Raw genomic sequence first — 21,170 nt, 5'->3', positions numbered from 1 at the left:
AGATCGAGTGTAATCTATATACCCCAAAGAGGAATGACCCTTCCTGCCCCTCCCGGAGTCTGCGGGTGTAGTAGTAAATACAAATTTGTCTTTATGATAACTTATTGGGATATTAAAAGAATGGCAGATTGTTTTTATCAATGTTATTGTGATATATTTACTATAATAATTATGGTTTGTATTGTTTTCATTACATAATTATGGTATTTATTATGACTGTAGTCATTCACTTCATGAGTAACAATACTATGATTACTATCAGTGTCGTGTTGCCATGTCACAGGTAACCCGGGGATGTGAGATGCTGTACATAGACGGAACTGAGAAACAAGGCTCACACAATGCCCGTGTCTACATCCTGTATGAAGAGTTTAGCCAAAGCATCGAGCTGACTGTCTGGTTCCCACGGTTACCGCTTCTCCTTGAGATCTCAGACCCCGAGCTGAACCAGATCAAGAATTGGCGCATCCCTATCCTGAAAGATAAAAGGTACTTCAAGCATGGCATGTAACTCCATAATCCACCTGCTGCATGAGTAAATTGGGTAATAACAAGGAGAAAAAGACATAGTGTCACAGCCCCCGTGGTTTTTGTAATTCTGCCGTACGGAGTTGAAGGTCACCAGTCAGCCATCTTCGGGCGGATTACAAAACAACATTTTCTACATACTCGTATGTATACTCTCATGGATTTTCTTTTTGCCAAGTTTGAACAAAATTGGCCCATGCATGTCCAGAAATGGTTGGGGACACGTATTTTAATTTTTTTTTTGTATACTAGGTCGAGGCTCGTGTAAGAGCTAACACACAGAACGTACAATAAAGGAAGTGTGAGATAAGAGGGGGAGAGAGAGGTAAGGCACAACAGCAATGGAGTACAGGGACATCGGGAGATTTGTGAAAGGGAGAGGGCTGGGCTGGGTACACGGGATAAACAAGATGGACACTACTAGGGCTTACAGGAAAGAAAATGGAATTTGAAGGAGGTGGGTTTGGGTTGCAATAACGGTGGTAGAAAAGATCAAGGTTTTGTATGGGGGAAGATAAGAGATGGTGGTGAACAGCTGTTTTAAACTCCTGGAGGGAGGAGTGCGATTGAAGAGAGAGAGTTCCAGAGTTGGGAAAAAAGAGTTTGTTCCAGAGGTTTAAGTAACAAAATGGCCCTCAGTTGGTCTTCTTGAATCTGATCTCAAAACAAAATGACATGCATATGTAAACCATCATTCATTATTTGCATGCCAAATTTGAACAAGATCAGTAAATGCATGTCCAATAAATGGTTGTGGACGTGTTCAACATCGGGTTTTTTACAACCTAAAATGGCCGCCTGTCAGCCATCTTTGATCGCATCGCGAAACAAAATGACGTGCATATTGTTATTAATTTGGTGTAGGGGGAATATCTAAATCCAGGTAGATCTGCATAGGTAGGTGCTCCGATGATCGTGATAGAAGAACCATCTCGATGTAAATAAGTAGATGACCTGTCTAGCCCGTATGTCGGATTAAGTGTGTCTTCGTCCCCATTATGAGGAGGGGGGCATGATAAATATTTTTGGGAAATAAGGATAAGACTCCATTGTATGTGAAACCACTGTGATCATACCTGTGTCCCATATGGCAACGCACTCTTATACATTAGATAGGATCATTAGTGCACCACATTAATTAATTCCCCTCCGCCACAATAAGGCTGACCAAAAAGACCGACAGGAAGCGGCCGCGTACAACGGCGTCATGGCAGGCAAAGATCGTACAAGGCAGGCTGAGGCCACGTTCACTGGGCGATGGATGGAGACCGAAGGTTTGGTGGGCGGGTCGAATGACTGGTGGGAGGGGACTCGTGAATTGGGGAGAGGCCCGGGTGACGTAAGAGCACGCCGAACAAGAGACTTGTAGCGGCAGACATTTTGTCACTTTGGTCTGGACTTCTTCTCTTCTGCCAACATCTTCCCTTCTCGTTCCTGGATGCATCCTGCCCGGACCTCCGTCTCGACCTTTCTTCTCGCTTTGGCTTCTGCCCTTCCCAGACAATCCCTGCTGCCCTTTCCTTTCACTCCGTTTGGACCCTTCTTCCTTTTGCAAACCTCGAACTACCTCCTGGTGTGTACCCTGGTTTAGAATCGGTACACCGTATCCCTGCATGTCGTAGGAGGCGACTAAGAGGGTTGGCGTCAGGAAGGGCATCCGGCCATAAAAAAATTGCCTCAAAAAGAGAACCATGACAATTACAACTACATATGGGCAGGGTACAGCCCGAAGTGGAGATCAGTTTCTGAGGTTTGGGACATGGAATGTAGGGACAATGACAGGGAGATCAGGAGAAGTGGTGGAAGTATTGCTCAGAAGAAGAGTGGACATATGTTGTGTGCAAGAGACGAGATGGAAGGGAAGTGGTGTGAGAATAGTGAAGGGTAGGCAGGGACAGAAATCCAAGTTTGTGTGGCAAGGGTGCCCAGAAGGCGTGAATGGTGTTAGTGCCCTGTTTTCTGAGGAGATTGTAGACAGTGTGGTGAGTGTGACTAGAGTGAGTGATAGGTTGATGATGGTGAAAATGGTGATTGGAAAGCTCTTGGTGAACGTCATCTCTCCGCAGGTTGGTCGGGGCAATGAAGAGAGGGACAAGTTCTGGTGTGCGATAGAGAAGCTGATGGAAAACGTGAAAGATGAGGAAGTTGTTGTGGTAGGAGGAGACCTAAATGGACATGTGGGAAGGAGTATGGACGGTTTTGAGGGAGTTCATGGGGGTTACGGATATGGTGTGAGAAATGGAGAAGGTGAAAGGATTTTGGAGTTTGCTGATGGAGCTGATTTGTTGATTTGTAATACTGGAGAGTATTGTAATATTATCCAGAAAGAGGATAATAAGCTTGTTACATACACGTCAGGTGGGTCGACGACAACCGTTGATGACCTGATGGCGCGTAGGCGAGATAGGGGGCACCTCCATGACACAAAGGTGATCCCAGGGGAGGAGGCTGTTTCACATCACCACTTGGTTGTCTGCGACATAAGGGTGAAAGGTGCGAGGAGAGCTCGGCGGGTGAAGTACCAACCGAGAATGAAGGTGTGGAGGTTGAAAGAGGTGACAGTAAGGGAGGCATTAAAAGAGAGGTTGAGTAGGGTAGAGGATGATGTGGTTGAGCTTGAGAGTGGTTAGATGTCAATGAAAGATAGTCTGTTGGGAGCCGTTGGTGAGGTATTTGGATGGACAAAAGGACCACCGAGGCACTCGGAAACATTGTGGTTGGATGATTAAGTTGTAAAGAGGATTGACGAGAAGAGGAAGAAGTTCAAGGAGTGGCAGAAGGCGAAGGGTACGGGAGCAGAAAAAACAGAGCATGAAAGTTATAAGGCAGCCAAGAAGGCTGCAAAGAAAGAGGTAGCAAAGGCACAGGAGACATGTAGGAAAATGTTCGGAGAACGCTTGGATTCGGAGGAGGGTCAGAGAGCGGTATTCAGGATTGCAAAGCAGATAGCGAAAGAGAGGTGTGATGTGATAGGGGTGAGTTGCTTGAAGGATGAAGTGGGACAAATCGTTGTGGACCCAGATGGAATTAAAGGAAGATGGAAAAGATATATGGAAATGCTGTTGAATACAGAGAATGAATGGGATGGCAACATAGAGAGTGACCAAGTTTTAGGACCGGCAGAGAAGATAACTGAGAAGGAAGTTGAGGAAGCGATAAAAGCAATAAAACCACCGTTTAGAGGCCATTTTTCCCCGCAAAGCGGGGGTTGGCCTTTTCGGGGACCGTGGTAGTTGTTGTTTTTTGGTCCCCTTTTTGAAGCAATGTTTTACGGCCGGATGCCCTTCCTGACGCCAACCCTTTTTGCCGCCTTCAACGACAACCAGGGAATTACCAGTGAACTGGTACTCAATTAGCCGACCTCGGAAGGATGACAGGCTGAGTCAACCCCCCTGGCATTAATTCGGCGATCGACCGAGATTCGAACCCAGGATCCTAGGATCCTAAGCCAGCACCCTAGCCGCTAGCCCAACACCAGGGATTACCCTGGCTGAAGGAAGCGATACCAGGCCAACACCAGGGAAGCGATAAAAGCAATGAAGAGTGGAAAAGCGGGAAGGCTGACGGGAGTTGTGGGAGATATGTTGAAGGCAGCAGGAAGTTGGGGTGTGAAGAGAATGACAGAGATCTGCAATCTGGTGGTGAAAGAAGGCCGCATTCCAGTGGATTGGGAACTGAGTACCCTCGTCCCTCTATACAAGGGGAAAGGTGACCTCTGGAGTGTGGCTCGTACCGAGCGATAAGTTATTGGAGCATGGAATGAAGGTATTGGAAAGGGTGTTGGAGAGGAGGATAAGGAAGAAGGTGAAGATCGACGAAATGCAGTTTGGATTTATGCCAGGAAGAGGAACGACAGACACGCTCTTTATTGTGAGGCAGTTGCAGGAGAAGTACATGGAGAAGAGGAAGAAGTTGTTTCCTGGGTTTGTTGATCTGGAGAAAGCATTCGATAGGGTTCCATGCGAAGTATTGACATGGGCATTGAGGAAGTGAGGAGTGGAGGAATGGTTGATCAGAGTAGTGATGGCAATGTACAAAAGAGCGCGCACAGCTGTAAGGGCGAAGGATGGGAACAGTGGTGAGTTTGAGGTGAAGGTGGGAGTGCATCAGGGGTCAGTACTAAGCCCACCACTGTTTGTAGCTGTGATGGAGGTGCTGGCTCAGAACGTAAAGGAGGGTTTACCGTGGGAGTTGTTGTATGCAGATGATCTGGTGTTGATTGCAGAAAGTATGGATGGACTGAAGGAAAAGATGAACAAGTGGAAGGAATGTGTGGAGACAAAAGGTATGAAGGTGAATATCGGAAAGACGAAGGTGATGGCATGTGGTAAAGCATGTGGTGTGGTGGAAAGAACTGGGAAGTGGCCATGTGCTGTGTGCAGGAACGGTGTCGGAGTGAACTCCATTCAATGTGCAATGTGCGCTGAGTGGGTTCATCAAAAATGTAGTGGTCTGAGAGGGTCATTAACCAGTGTGGCAGCCACATTCAAATGTAAGGTGTGCACAGAGGGAGCTGCAGATGGAGGAAATGTTGAGTTGGATCTTGGAGATGGCGTGAAGGTGGAAGGTGTGAAAACATTTTGCTACCTCGGAGACATGCTGAATGGAGAAGGTGGATCAGACTCGGCAACGGTTGCTAGAGTGAGATGTGCATGGAAGAAGTTTCGGGAACTGAGTGGCATGCTGATGAGGAGGGGAGTGTCGTTGAAGCTGAAGGGAATGGTGTATGCTGCATGTGTGAGCAGTGTTATGATTTATGGGAGCGAGACATGGGATTCAACGTAGAGCAGCAAAGAAGGCTTGAAAGGGTGGAAATGCGAATGGTTCGGTGGATGTGCGGAGTATCGTTGAGAGAATATGAATATTGAATTGCGAAAGATGATGGGAATAGAGCCTGTGATTGATGCTGTGAAGAGGAACAGGTTGAGATGGTTTGGTCATGTCTTGAGGAAGGATGAAAGTGACTGGTTGAGAAGAGTGATGGAAATGAATGTAGAAGGAAGTAGAGGCCGGGGAAGACCAAGAAAGATTTGGCTAAAGATGGTGGAAGAAGAAATGAGGGCAAGGGGGTTAACAAGGAAAGATGCAGGAAATAGGGCAAAATGGAGAAGATTGTCATGGGGCCCGCAAGGCTAACCCCCGCTCTAGCAGAGAAAATGGCCTTAAAATGCATGTTGTTGTTGTTGTTGAACTTCCTGCTGGACGACGGATGTTGGAGCAATGTTGGAGTGCCATCGAATCTCCTCCCTGGCGTTCACGTCCGAGCGAGGCTTGCGACTGGAGCGGGCGAGACTGGGGTGAGCGAATGGCTCGGTCTAGCATTGTGCGGACAGGGGCACACCGAGGCCTGTCTTCCCACCGACCGTAGCTGCGTCGGACAACGCGCTCGAGCCGGAGAATTCCTGATGACCTGACATTCAGACAGATAAGACGCATCCACAAACACGACTAGTTGTTTTCGATTATCATTCCATTTGTGCTGTATGTGAAGTCTGTGCGTTGGGGACGTCCCAACCTAGGTGTTAGTTCTTCCGTCACGTTCTTTGTTATCGGGTTCGTAATATATATTTATTTTTGTACCATGAATTCCGTGTTCTTTCGTGAGTTAATTTTCAGGTTGAAGACACCGGACCGTCAGTTAAGCGCGGCATCCTCCCCCAATCCCCCGGCTCATGTGTCGATCCGCCATCAATTGGAAACACCTCGAAGTAAGCTCGGTTCCATCCGCGGATGCTCCGTCTTAACTGAGAGCGTCCGCACGACAATATGTATGCCGTCGTATTGTGTTTTGCCCAGTATAACAAAATCAGTCCATACATCTCATAGATGTGGCTGCGGAAAGAAGGACAAGACCCAATCTATAAGCCCCTATTTCGGACTTCAGTCCAACAGAGGCTAATAAATGACCTCCCTTTCATGGAACCTAAATACAGGAGGAGGCACCCATAGAGCTTGTGAAGGAGGTACCCATTGCACCCAAAGAGCTTGTGAAAGAGGTACCCATTGCACCCACTGAGGTTGTGAACGAGGTACCCATTGCACCCACCGAGGTTGTGAACGAGGTACCCATTGCACCCACTGAGCTTGTGAAGGTGGTACCCATTGCACCCACAGAGCTTGTGAAGGAGGTACCCATTGCACCCACCGAGGTTGTGAACGAGGTACCCATTGCACCCATAGAGCTTGTGAAGGAGGTACCCATTGCACCCACCGAGCTTGTGAAGGAGGTACCCATTGTACCCACAGAGCTTGTGAACGAGGAACCCATTGCACCCACCGAGGTTGTAAACGAGGTACCCATTGCACCCACCGAGGTTGTGAACGAGGTAGCCTACCCATTGCACCCACCCAGGTTGTGAACGAGGTACCCATTGCACCCACCAAGCTTGTGAAATGGTTGCCAACATATGGTTGTTTGTCGATGCACAATCGTTTTTAATGCGTTGTGCATTAAGCAAGGAAGCAGCACGAACCATTGTAAAGTGTTTCACATAACTCGGTCAGGATTTGAACCACCGACCTCTCAGACTCGGAGCAGACACTCTAACCCAGCCACCATCGAGTTTGCCCCTGTGTTTTATAATTTCTTGTTTCTTGTCTTTCTTGTCCAGCTGTATATATGGACACAGACAAAATAGCGATGATTTTAGTTCGTCTCGTTGCAAAGACTATTCCAGGATGATTTTCATGCAATTTTACTTTTCATCGGATCCGCGGCGTTGTAGACTCTGATGACAGGTGACAGGTGCATATGGAAATGCATTGAGCTGTGTGACAGACGTGTGAAAAGGCGGGACGGACAATGACGTCACGGTTTATTTCGCCACTTGTCCTGCGCCGTTAACCTGAGCGTCAGCTCGGCCGAGACGCATATTGTGCGTTCCGTGTGTCCACCCTTCCGTTGTCAATGTCGATCGATCGATGCACATTCTCTACAGGCTTGAAATTCAGCAGAAGCGTCTGCGCTGACATCACTCAGGACACCGTGACTTTTATCCACAAAGCAGCGTCTCCTGTAGTCAGGGCCCTTAGGGATATTTTGGTTCAAATTCTTCCAAAAGCATCAAATTTGGCGCAGATGTTGCCCATGCAATACTCTTTCGATTTTTGATGGGCGCCAAGGGCGGTATGATCCGGGGACCATACCGGTCCATCCCGCCATGTCACCTGACCTATGACGTCATAATTAGGATATGCATCCAATCACATGGCGTACTATAAGTGGTCAAAGTTCAAAATGAATCGATCGAAAAATGAAGGCAGGGATCCATTTTTAAGGTTTTCATAAAATCCAATATGGCCGCCAGGTCACATGACCTATGACGTCATATTTATGACATGTATACAATCATGTATACATGAACCCGGATCATGATCGCACAAAAATTAAACACAAGGATATGGCATACAGTTCATAAAACATCAAAATCCATACCTTTGTAATTAGACTGATGAACTGCATATGCCTGAAAATTAGGAAATAGACATGTAAATATTTCCTCTAATTGTCAAAAATAAGGTCAGAGTTCGATTACCCAACCCAGAAACATAAAATGGTGAACCTCGCGTAAATTTTGACAAAAAACTCAAAAACCGACATGTTTGACTCAAAAATGACCTTGAGGGTTGACCTTGACCTCGAATCATCAAAATAACATCATAATTGGATTCCTCGACCTCAAAAACCCCTGAAAAGTGGTATAATACATGATTCCAACCCTTTTGGTTATTTAACTGATTTTCCTCTAATCCGGGTGGCGGCCATTTAGTATTTCGCCAATATGGGCCCCCGGGGGGGGGGGGGCGCCCATTTTGGCGCCCGTCAAAAATCGAAAGGGTATGGCATGGGCAACATCTGGGCCAAATTTGGTGCTTTTGGAAGAATTTGAACCAAACGGCCCCAAAATATCCCTAAGGGCCCTGACTACTGGGGAAGTTTCTATTTAATCAAATGCTCTCTGACGTCGATATGGAGGTGACGAATGGTGGAACATGACTGCTCCACCACACCACCCCCTAGACCTCCCCCTACCTCTCCCCCACACCACCCCCTAGCCCTCCCCCTACCTCTCCCCTACACCACCCCCTAGCCCTCCCCCTACCTCTCTCCCACACCACCCCCTTTGTTACGTGCTCCTCCCCAAACCCCGGTCACGGTGTACCTCCGAGCCCCGAGAGGAGTCACGGCAGAAAGATGTGTTATTCTGTATGTCAAAGATCAATGGTGAAACCACACCAATTGTTACCAACAAACAAGTATTGTATTAAGGTCACACAAGAATAACAGTACAATAACAATAGTAATCAATTGTACAACCAATATATATTTCCTATGATGGTACCATCAGTTTCGTACAATGTAACTCACTGTGCTCCAAGTGAGCGAAAAAAAGAACATCCCCAATGTCTCTGTCCCGGCTTCAAGCCAAAGTTGGTTCCTGCTTCAAGCCAAAGTCGATCCACGCTCCAGTGATCGTCAGAACGATGTCGTATCGAGATCAGAATCCCATTCGGATGACAGTCACACTGCCTAAGATGGGCAAAGGTGTCCTCAAGAGGCGACTTGGAAATCACACCTTTGGGTATGGATGTTCAACGGCTCCCAATCGACGAACCGCAAATTAACCTGCGGGTATGGACGTTCAACGGGTCACAGACGGTGAACCACAAATTCCCACTCGAAATCCACGTTACACACACACACCAGATTAACGTCAGGATGGTTGTGAAAATGGTTGAAGCGAGGTGAAGAGCCTGGAGCGATCCGAAATCGGCACAAGGCAAAATGGCCAACGGCCGTACTCGAGACGTAACGGCACTCAAATGATTCTCTTCGGAATCAACCGCAAAACCTGTCACGCAGGTTTATCTGTCACAGCGATAACAACTCTGTCGCAGGAATCCCTTTCCCAGGAAACCCAAAGTTCGCTAGTGACCCCCATTCGCTAGCGTTTGCTCAAAACCTCAACGCAGCTCGGTTTCTTGTCCACCTCACTCGCTCCACCTCTTTCTCCTTCTCTTCCTCTTCGTCGTCGTCCGGTTCCGGTTTCATTTAAAACATTAACTTTTTTTTACCTTTTGAAAATAGTAATCTCTATTTCCCTTAAACGACAACAATAATAGTACATGGAACCAACAATGTTTACAGTGGATGAAAACCACAACGGAAGTGACGAATCCGTAACACCTAGCACTCCCCCTACCTCTCCACCACATCACCCCCTCGCCCTCCCCCTACCTCTCCACCACACCACACCATCTAGCCCTCCCCCTACCTCTCCCCCACACCACCCCCTAGCCCTCCCCCTACCTCTCCCCCACACCACCCCTAGCCCTCCCCCTACCTCTCCCCCACACCACCCCCTAGCCCTCCCCCTACCTCTCCCCCACACAACCCCCTAGCCCTCCCCCTACCTCTCCCCCACACCACCCCTAGCCCACCCCCTACCTCTCCCCCACACCACTCCCTAGCCCACCCCCTGCCTCTCCCCCACACCACCCCTAGCCCTCCCCCTACCTCTCCACCACAACACCCCCTAGCCCTCCCCCTACCTCTCCCCCACAACACCCACTAGCCCTCCCCCTACCTCTCCCCCACACCACCCCCTAGCCCCCCCTACCTCTCCACCACAACACCCCCTAGCCCTCCCCCTACCTCTCCCCCACAACACCCACTAGCCCTCCCCCTACCTCTCCCCCACACCACCCCCTAGCCCCCCCTACCTCTCCCCCACACCACCGCCTATCCCTCCCCCTATCTCTCCCCCACACTACCCCCTAGCCCTCCCCCTACCTCTCCCCCCACAACATCCCTTAGCCCTCCCCCTACCTCTCCCCCACACCACCCCTAGCCCTCCCCCTACCTCTCCCCCACACCACCCCATATCCCTCCCCCTACCTCTCCCCCCACACCACCCCTAGCCCTTCCCCTACCTCTCCCCCACAACATCCCCTAGCCCTCCCCATACCTCTCCCCCACAACATCCCCTAGCCCTCCCCCTACCTCTCCCCCACACCACCCCTAGCCCTCCCCCTAGCTCTCCCCCACACCACCTTCTTCTCCCATCATTTCTCTCTTTAGGGCACCCAGAGTTCCACCACCTCATATCTCTCACTTTCATCTGCACAATATCGTGTTTGGTTATAACAGACGATCTGAAACCAGACTGATTGTGAAAGACAAATGGATTTATTCACCAGGTGTATGTACATCACCGAATTATATTCACCAGGTGTATGTACATCACCGAATTATATTCACCAGGTGTATGTACATCACCGAATTATATTCACCAGGTGTATGTACATCACCGAATTATATTCACCAGGTGTATGTACATCACCGAATTATATTCACCAGGTGTATGTACATCACCGAATTATATTCACCAGGTGTATGTACATCACCGAATTATATTCACCAGGTGTATGTACATCACCGAATTACACTCACCAGGTGTATGTACATCACCGAATTACACTCACCAAGTGTATGTACATCACCGAGTTATATTCACCAGGTGTATGTACATCACCGAATTACACTCACCAGGTGTATGTACATCACCGAATTACACTCACCAGGTGTATGTACATCACCGAATTACACTCACCAGGTGTATGTACATCACCGAATTAGACTCACCAGGTGTATGTACATCACCGAATTATATTCACCAGGTGTATGTACATCACCGAATTACACTGACCAGGTGTATGTACATCACCGAAATACACTCACCAGGTGTATGTACATCATCAACGTAGTTTGACTTCTCTATTTGGGGTAGGAGGACGGGAGAGGGAGGCAAGGGCTAAATATCAATAATGGATAGCGAGGTCTCACTTCCAAAATTACCGTTTGTTATTGTAGTTACAGTTTGTTATTGTAGTTAGTTTGTTATTGTAGTTACAGTTTGTTATTGTAGCTACAGTTTGTTATTGTAGTTACAGTTTGTTATTGTAGTTACAGTTTGTTATTGCAGTTACTGTTTGTTATTGTAGTTACAGTTTGTTATTGTAGTTACAGTTTGTTATTGTAGTTACTGTTTGTTATTGTAGTTACAATTTGTTATTGTAGTTACAGTTTGTTATTGTAGTTACAGTTTGTTATTGTCGTTACAGTTTATTGTAGCAAGTTTGTTATCGTAGTAACAGTTTGTTATTGTAGTTACAGTTTGTTATTGTTGTTACAGTTTGTTATTGTAGTTACTGTTTGTTATTGTAGTTACAGTTTGTTATTGTAGTTACAGTTTGTTATTGTAGTTACAGTTTGTTATTGTAGTTACAGTTTATTATTGTCGTTACAGTTTATTGTAGCTAGTTTGTTATCGTAGTTACAGTTTGTTATTGTAGTTACAGTTTGTTATTGTTGTTACAGTTTGTTATTGTAGTTACAGTTTGTTATTGTAGTTACAGTTTGTTATTGTAGTTACAGTTTGTTATTGTAGTTACAGTTTGTTATTGTAGTTACAGTTTGTTATTGTAGTTAGTTTCTTCTTGTACTTACAGTTTGTTATTGTAGTTATAGTGCACGTGAAATCACAAATACAGTTTACGTTCATTATTGTTACTCACGTTTAAATACGAGCTGTTTTTATCTTAATTGTAAACTGTAGGGTTACCTTATTCGCATGTCGCGGTTAACTTATCCGCATGTGACGGTTACCTTATGTTTGGTCTAATCCACGTGCACGGGCTTTTGGTTTGTTGGACGTGACGCACGCGTGGTTGTGGGAGCCACGCCCTCCGAAGAGGGTTTTGGCTTTATAAAAGCTTTACCACTTCCGTTCGAGTTCAGAGTGTGCTGGAGAATCCTGTTTGAATAAACAAGCTTTGAACCCTACGAAATGGCCTCGTCTTCTCGCCTTCCGCAACGTCTAAACTGGTGACCCCGGCTGCCCCCGAACGGATTCGGGGGCTGCAAACGAACACGGCAGTTTCGATCGAACTGCCGGAGTTGGCAACGACGAGCGGCCATGTGGTTCGCGCACCGCGCTCGCCTCCTCCTCTACGACCGGAGGGGCGAGCCTGCTCCAGGACCCTCTGAAGGGACGCAGTTACGAGGTGTGGGTGGCACTGCTGCTCATCTCTTGCGCGCGCACTGACGTTGGCGGCACGGCTGCTTTGTTACCTTTGCGTGCACGGCTGCTTGTCACCTTTGCTCAGTGTACACTCTACAACTACAGCTTGCGTGCAGAAAGCTGCAACTCGCGCCACTACTTCTCCGACTCTGCATCCTCGGGAGGCCCGCGAGGAACCTCGGCAGCCTCCCCGAGGCCATGACCAGCCCTTCGGTTGGCTCAGCCGCTTTTTGCGTGCACCGAGGCCAAGCACTGCTCGAGCCTTCTCGGCACTGCACCCGCGAAATGCAACCTCGGGAGGCCCGCGATGAACCTCGGCAGCCTCCCCCGAGGACTTGACCAGCCTCTCCGTCGGCTCAACCCCACGGCTGCGTTTTTTCGCGCGTACCGAGGCCGAGCACTGCTCGAGCCTTCTCGGCACTGCCGAGCGCGCCTGCGAACTACGTACACGCCCGTGGAGTGAATTCTGGGGGGGCGCATGTAGGGTTACCTTATTCGCATGTCGCGGTTAACTTATCCGCATGTGACCGTTACCTTATGTTTGGTCTAATCCACGTGCACGGACTTTTGGTTTGTTGGACGTGACGCACGCGCGGTTGTGGGAGCCACGCCCTCCGAAGAAGGTTTTGGCTTTATAAAAGCTTTACCCCTTCCATTCGAGTTCAGAGTGTGCTGCAGATTCCTGTTTGAATAAACAAGCTTTGAACCCTACGAAATGGCCTCGTCTTCTCGCCTTCCGCAACTTCTAAAAAACTACGTAAAAAACATTAAGGTGGGGGCATTGCCCCTCCTGTCCCTCCTGTCCCCCGCACCCCCAAACCCCGCTGTTGATGTACATCCACTCATTGGTGGATGAATTCTTTTCGGGATCTACGTTGATATCTGATATAGGTGAGGGCGAGACTATCGGAAGTAAGCTTTAACACGTGCCCTTTTGTGGTTTGTTTTCAACGTATCCAATCACGTGACTGTTGTCGTGATGGGTGCACTAACCAGAAGTTACGTAGTTCCGCGCGCGGCTATACAAACATTTCGTTTTATTTTTCATAAAACTTTATATTCTTAGAAAGAGAATTACTTCAAGCTTGTCGGAAAGTTAAAATTTTAAAGATTTAAGCGAGTTATGATCAAATAACCTACACCGTTTCCATAATTTCCAGCTGTAACACGTGCCCTTTTGTGGTTTGTTTTCAACGTATCCAATCACGTGACTGTTGTCGCGGGGGGGGTGCACTAATCGGAAGTTACGTAGTTCTGCGGGCGCCTATAGATGGAGATACATTACTCAACTTTATGAAGAAATGTCTCCGTCTACTGCGCTTCACATCCCCCCTGTCCCAAGAGAACGATACTACATGGAACATATGATCATGAGCCCAATTCGGATATCCGGAAGCCATGTTGCATGAAATGGCAAGACTCGGAATATCAGCAGCAGGTGGGTATAACTAGACCCTCATCCATTCAGGAGAGTCACAGCACACACATGGAGGAGCTCTACTACTGGCAGCAACATGAGCCGCTCATTGATGTCATGGCTCCCTGTTTCAGGCCGTCTCCTTATTGCTCGCCTAAAACATCAACATGGCGCCCTTTCTCTCATTGTGCCATACGCCCCTACTGAGCATCTTCTGGCACAGATGATCGTACAGGATACGAAAGTGTTATCGGGAATTTGCGGATGAGGCTACATGAATGACAACACTCTTCGTATGATCTCCCTCTGCTCCTCTTAAAACATATCCGTTATGGGTTCTTGCTTCAGAAAGAGACATATACAGATTCACCTGGATCTCTAACGATGCTAACACCTGTAAAGAACTTGATCACATTTTATCTCAAGATCGTTCAATTTTCAAGTTATATTGGGTTTTTAGAGATGCCGAAGCTCCGGCAAACACTGAGCACAGACTAGTTGTGGCCGATATCTGCCTACACTCTGTATCAAGCAAGACCGTCATCAAGCAAGACCTGGGCGACACTTGAATATGGAAGCTGTGGCTTCGGCAGGACCCGTCCATGTCACTGATGATCCCTATCTTCCAAAGGACCAGTCCATGACACTGATGACCCCTATCTTCCACAGGACCATTCTACATCACTGATGATCCCTATCTCCCACAGGACCAGTCCATGTCACTGATGATCCATATCCTCAGCAGGACCAGTCCATGTCACTGATGATCCATATCCTCAGCAGGACCAGTCCATGTCACTGATGATCCCTATCTTCCATAGGACCAGTCCATGTCACTGATGGTCCCTATCTTCGGCAGGACCAGTCCATGTCACTGATGATCCCTATCTTCGGCAGGACCCATCCATGTCACTGATGACCCCTATCTTCCACAGGACCAGTCCATGTCACTGATGATCCCTATCTCCCACAGGACCAGTCCATGTCACTGATGATCCATATCCTCAGCAGGACCAGTCCATGTCACTGATGATCCATATCCTCAGCAGGACCAGGCCATGTCACCGATGATCCCTATCTTCCACAGGACCAGTCCATGTCACTGATGGTCCCTATCTTCGGCAGGACCAGTCCATGTCACTGATGATCCCTATCTTTGGCAGGACCAGTCCATGTCACTGATGATCCCTATCTCCCACAGGACCCACCCGTGTCACTGATCATCCCTATCTCCTACAGGACCAGTCCATTTCACTGATGATCCATATCCTCAGCAGGACCACTCCATGTCACTGATGATCCCTATCTCCCACAGGACCAGTCCATGTCACTGATTTTTTTTTTTTTTTTTTTGTATACAAGATCGAGGCTCGTGAAAGAGCTAACATTAATCACACAAAAAGACAAACCGACACACAAAACACAAAAAACAAGGGGAGCGGCAGACAAGATGGGGAGAGAGGGGGAAGAACACAAAAGAGAGGGGGAAGAGGGGGAAGGACACAAACACAACATTTGAGAGCAGGGACATCGGGAGGACTTGGGGGGAGGTGGGAGAGGATTAAAACATATGAACACTGCAAGGACTCTGGGGTGAATTACCGGGGGTAGAAAAGATCAAGGTTTTCGATGGGGGACGATAAGAGATGGTGGTGAACAGCTGTTTTAAAGACCTGGAGGGAGGAGTGGGATTGAAGGGAGTGGGGGAGTTTGTTCCAGAGGCGGGAGAAAAGGGGAATGAAAGAGTGAAGGTGAGCAGAGAGCCTAGACTTTGGCAGTTTAACCATAAGAGGGTTGCAGGCAGATCTTGTGCAACCTGAAGGAATATTGGGGGGACAGAGCACAGAGAGAGCTGGGGGAGCAAGGCCGGAGAGGAGTCGGTAGAGACAGAAAGACCACCAACCTGCCTGCGGTGAGTGAGTGAAAGGCCCTCGGCGTTGACTACATCGCAGGAGATTCCAATGATTCTGAAAGCTTTGGCCTCAACAGCGTGAAGCCGAGCAAGGTGTGAGGCAGGGGCACCAGCCCAGAGGGGGGAACAGTATTCCATTGAGCTGCGGATGAAAGCCTTGTATGTGGTGAGGAGCTCAGGTGTGCCAAGGAAGGACTTCGCACGACGGAGGATGCCCAGTCGGCGACTGGCTTTGGAGGCCAGCTTGGAAATGTGGTTTTCCCAAGAAAGATCATGGCAGATAGTGAGACCCAAAAGCTTGAGCGACAGAACTTCTTGGAGAGGATTGTTGAGAAAGTAGATGGGAGGGTTGTCCAGTCGGTCCTTTCGGAGAGACATTGTAAGAGTGTGAGATTTGTCAGGATTGAAAGACATGTTCCACTTGTTTGACCAGTCTGTGATTTTGTCCAGGTCTGCAGAGAGTGAGGAGGCTGCAGACTGCCGATCTGAGGGATGAGGAATGGAGCGACAGAGAGTAGAGTCGTCAGCAAAGAGATAGAGAGGATTTTCAAGAGAGTCAGAGAGATCATTGATGAAGACATATCCTTGATGAAGATGAAGATGATGATCCATATCCTCAGCAGGACCAGTCCATGTCACTGATGATCCATATCCTCAGCAGGACCAGTCCATGTCACTGATGATCCCTATCTTCCACACGACCAGTCCATGTCACTGATGGTCCCTATCTTCGGCAGGACCAGTCCATGTCACTGATGATTCCTATCTTCGGCAGGACCAGTCCATGTCACTGATGATCCCTGTTGTAAATAATCAGATCCACAACAGTGTCTCCAAAGGTGAGTTTACAGTGTCAACAGTGTCTCCAAAGGTGTGGATGACATTCCGAGGCTTGATGTAGATGGTGCGCAGCTCCGCTATGGCAGCGTCGAATGTCGCACAATGGAATATGTAGTGGTGAATGACATGTGTCACATGAGAATTGAGCACAGCGCGCTTCACCTCATCTGTGATGTTATGACCTTGCAGGTAGCTGGTCAGCAGACTCAGCCAGTGCGTAACCTGACTCAGAGCTTCTGCAGTCTGTGGGTCCGCTCCGAACGTGGGCAGTTGCAAAAGCTTGTTGGTCATGTTGATCTCGAATGATGGTAGAAGATTTGATTCTGATTAAGAGTTGTAAATAATCAGATCTACAACAGTGTCTCTGAAGGTGAGTTTAATCAGAATCAAACTCCAGCAATATCTAAAAGAGAATTGGCAATCATAGGATCAATATAGTGCAATCATATGAGCAAGAGAGGGTATGACCTTCAAGCAAACAAGCAAGCAATATGCAATGTAGTTCCCTTTACCATTCTAAGCATACACGTGGATAAAGCATGATAATTGTCTCAGGACTGCCCTTCACACTTCGGAGCCGATATCTTATAGTGGCCAAGTAGTGGTGAGTAGTTGTAATGGCACCTGGGTCGCAACTTGCATACAATTTCACCACATTCCTCCCTGGGTTTAAAACCTTGCTAGCAAGCCGGTTAGCATTAAGCATATAACTACGATATGCAGCCAATTACATAAGAGTACGCAAAATGCGAGAGTCCCGTCAAGACCAGCCAAAGCGATCGGGGCAGCGGATCTCTCTTCCTGTGCGCATTCGATACACATCGGGGCCTTCAGCAGCAGCGTCCAGATCGACACTGTTAAGAATACTCTCTGTGTCTGGAGACAGGGGTGGCATGATTATGCCGAGCGGCTCGGGCAAGCGAGAGCGTGGAATCGAAGGCGAATTTCCCAGCACCGGGTTCCCTGAGCAGAGCTCAGTCCCGACGAGATCCCCACAGGGTGCGAGCTGACGTACTGACACTGTGGACTCGTGCCCATCTGGCAGCTGGACCCAAGCGTGATTGGGATTAGTTTGGAGAATGCGTACCTTGTCAACAAGCGGGACATATTTACTCGTGCACACTGCTCATTTGAGAAAAGCCGGACCGGGTCCGGTAAGCCACCCAGGCAGAGGGCGGACAGAACCTGTGCGATGCGGGAAGCAAAATAAACGATCGTGAGGTGTTTCGTTTGTAGCGGTGCATAGGAGCGAACGGATCGAATGTAAGGCCCCTTGCACCTTCCCAGTCCATTGGTCCGCTCTCAGGCCGTGAGTCTTAAGGCCCAAAGTGATGGCCCTCCATATGGTGCCATTAAAGCGCTCCATCTGACTATTAGCATGCGGACTGTACGGAGTAGTGTAGCTAGAAGCAACGTTATGCTGCAACAGAAATGCCCTCACGTCCTGGGACAAGAACACCGCACCTCTATCGGTGTGCACATAAACCAGATTCCCAAACATCGAGAACAGAAGCTGCAAACAGCGGATAACTGTAACTGCGGACATATCGCTGCATGGAAAGGCAAAAGGGAATCTGGAGTACTCGTCTACAATTGTGAGGAGGTAACGAGAGGTACCAGAAGCTGGTAGAGGTCCTTTAAAGTCCATAGCCAGTCTGTCCCACGGTCTAGTGGCTTGAATCAAAGTGCCCATGTTTGGTTTATAGAAACAAGGTTAGAGTTCAGCACAAACGTGGCAGGTGCGACACAGACGTCGAACGTCATCAACAGAGTAGGGCAAATTACGGCTACGCACTAAGTGAGCCAGGCGGGTCACCCCGGGGTGACACAAGGTGTCATGAAGAGCACATAAGTCCTCGAAGGAGGTAAAACTCGCGCAAATACCTGGCCGGGATAAAGCATCCGCTGCCAGATTCTCCTGCCCGGGACGATACGTTATACTGAAGCTGTAATCAGCTAGCTCTATACGCCACCGAGTAATTTTCTCGTTCTTAATGCGCTGAGCGTGCTGCGTATCGTACATGAATGCAACACTCTGCTGATCGGTGATGACATCAAACCGTTTGCCTAGCAAATATGGTCTCCACCGACGAAGCAACTCCACGATTGCATAGGCTTCCTTCTCGACAGAAGAATGACGCCTCTCAGCGGAAGATAGGGTCCTTGAGGAGAAGGCCACAGGCTTCCCCCCTTGAGAGAGCGTGGCAGCGATCGCCTGATCCGACGCATCACTTTCAAGAACAAAGTGGATGTTGTCATCAATGGAAGACACAGCGGCGCCAGCTATGTCTGACTTCAGCCCATGGAAGGCGACCTTGGCGGCATGGGACATAGGGAACGTGTTACAATTAACGAGGGGACGGAGCTTCTCGGAGTAATTTTGGATGCACCTCAAATAATGTGCAAACAGCCCGAGGGCACGCTTCAAGGATGCGCCATCGTGTGGCGGCGCCATGTCGAGCAAGGGGCGCAAACGTTCCTTGTCAGGAGTTATCGTTAACTGGGTCACGGTGTACCCGAAGAGATCTATCGTCTGGCAGAATAGCGATATTTGGCCTCAATGAGAGTCAGACTGTACTTTCGCGCGACCTGGAGAAAGCGTTGCAAATTAGCATCATGGTGAGCTTGATCATACCCACAAACCGTCAGATTATCTAAATAAACGAAAACATCCGTTAAGCGTTCTTTGGTAATTATGTCGTCAATGGCCCTTTGAAAGCACGTGACACCATTAGTGATGCCGAAGGGCAAACGCGTGAATTGGTACAGCCTCTGTCCAGATTTAAAGCCAGTATAAATCCTATCGGCTTCCACAATTGGAATTTGATGATACGCGCACCGCAGATCGAGAGTACTGTACATGAATATTGGGCAACCTGTCGTACCAGCACATCCAACCCCGGAATTGGGTAGGCATCCAATTGCGTAAATCTATTTATGGTTTGTGAATAATTGATTACCATGCGCTTGCGATGATTTTCAGACTGGACAACCAAAACTTGCGCATGCCAAGGAGATCGGCTGGGCTTGATTATGCCTTTGCGGAGGAGTTTGCTAGTCTCCTCAGAGATGAAGTGCGCATCAGACCGGGAATAGCGTCATGATTTTATAGCGACTGGAGCGCAGTCTGGAGTTAGATTCGGAAATAAGGACATCGGTTCAATAGACATCCCTGCCAGGGCACAGACCGAGAGAGTAGCATCCCCCCCCGAACGTCATCTCTAAGCGGCCGTGTCGATGGAGAAAATCGTGCCCCAATAATACTTTGGCGCAAAGAGTAGGCAAAACCATTAGACAAACATCAGGATACATTGTGCCATTAATTACTAGCTTTACACGGCATTCTTTTTCTTCTTGGCCTCCGCTTCCGGTCTTGCCGGCGAGGTTACGTTTTTCCACCTGTCCACGCTCTCCACGCTATCGAAGTTAAGTAATTGTTCCCATTTGTATTTTCGTCAAAACTGTATTTATTTTATTGTGTGTGTACCTACAGTGGGTCCCTAGGAAAATTATCGGTGGAAATCTTTCATACCTGTATCGAAAATCGTGTTAATCCGTGTGGTGTCTTTTGAGGCCTTGTACCGTGTCCTACGTTGAGGCTTTGTTTTTCTCTCAGCGGTCCATCGATTTTGCTCCAATAACTTTCGTTCTCTGTTTTTCCCAGTCTTTTTACCCCGTAGCCTACTTCCTTGTTTAAAATCTCAACTCAAAAAAAACTTTTAAAAAAACCAAAAAAACATTTCGTTCTCTGTTCTTATTCGTTGTTCTTATTCGTTTATTCATTGTTCTTATTCGTTCATTCGTTCTTCGACCATGTGTTTCTCCCCCATTTCCCCAGATAGTTTTCACTGTTAAACTTTAAAATGTTTAAACTTTCCCCTGAAGTGCTGCATTCTGTCGTAACACATTTTTCTTCTTCTTTAAAAGGTTGCTTTCGACTTGCTCACCAAATCTATTCATCCCCAAAAAAAAATCCCTCTCTTACAGTGCCTCTTTCATACATTCCCTAAACTCACCAACCCTCCCCCCCCCCCCTCCAGCGTCCTTAAATGTATTTTTAACTCGAAGGTCACAAGAAACTCATTTTGCAATAAATGTTCGTTTCCCATTAATCGTTCACTTTCCAAAATCCAATCTCACCTCTCCCCTCCAAATCTTCCCCATCACCCTTCCCCTCCAAAACTTCCCCATCAGCCCTCCCCTCCAAATCTTCCCCATCACCCATCCCTTTCAAATCTTCCCCCTTGCCCCTCCCCTCCAAATCCTCCCCATCACCCATCCCTTTTAAATCTCCCCCCTTGCCCCTTCCCTCCTAAACTCCCCCCACAACCCTCCCCTCCTAGACTCTCCCTCACCCCTCCCCTCCAAATCTCCCTCATCTCTCATCCCT

At 48.1% G+C, this 21,170-nt stretch overlaps 1 protein-coding gene across 1 annotated transcript in view; it reads left to right on the top strand.

Moving 5' to 3' along the window:
- Positions 1-289: 289 nt before the first annotated feature.
- Positions 290-21,170, top strand: part of LOC137418222 (transmembrane protein 132E-like) — a 166,488-nt gene continuing 145,607 nt past the window's right edge. Inside the window, exon 1 of the mRNA XM_078768229.1 lies at positions 290-489. Coding sequence (XP_078624355.1) covers positions 302-489 — 188 coding nt within the window. The 5' untranslated portion in view covers positions 290-301. The remainder of the gene's footprint in view (positions 490-21,170) is intronic.

Source organism: Myxine glutinosa, chromosome 14 (genome assembly GCF_964187855.1).
Source record: "Myxine glutinosa chromosome 14, kmMyxGlut1.1, whole genome shotgun sequence".
Classification (NCBI taxonomy): domain Eukaryota; kingdom Metazoa; phylum Chordata; class Myxini; order Myxiniformes; family Myxinidae; genus Myxine; species Myxine glutinosa.
The sequence above is the reverse complement of the archived record's forward strand: the minus strand, read 5'-3'. Positions and strand labels throughout refer to the sequence as shown.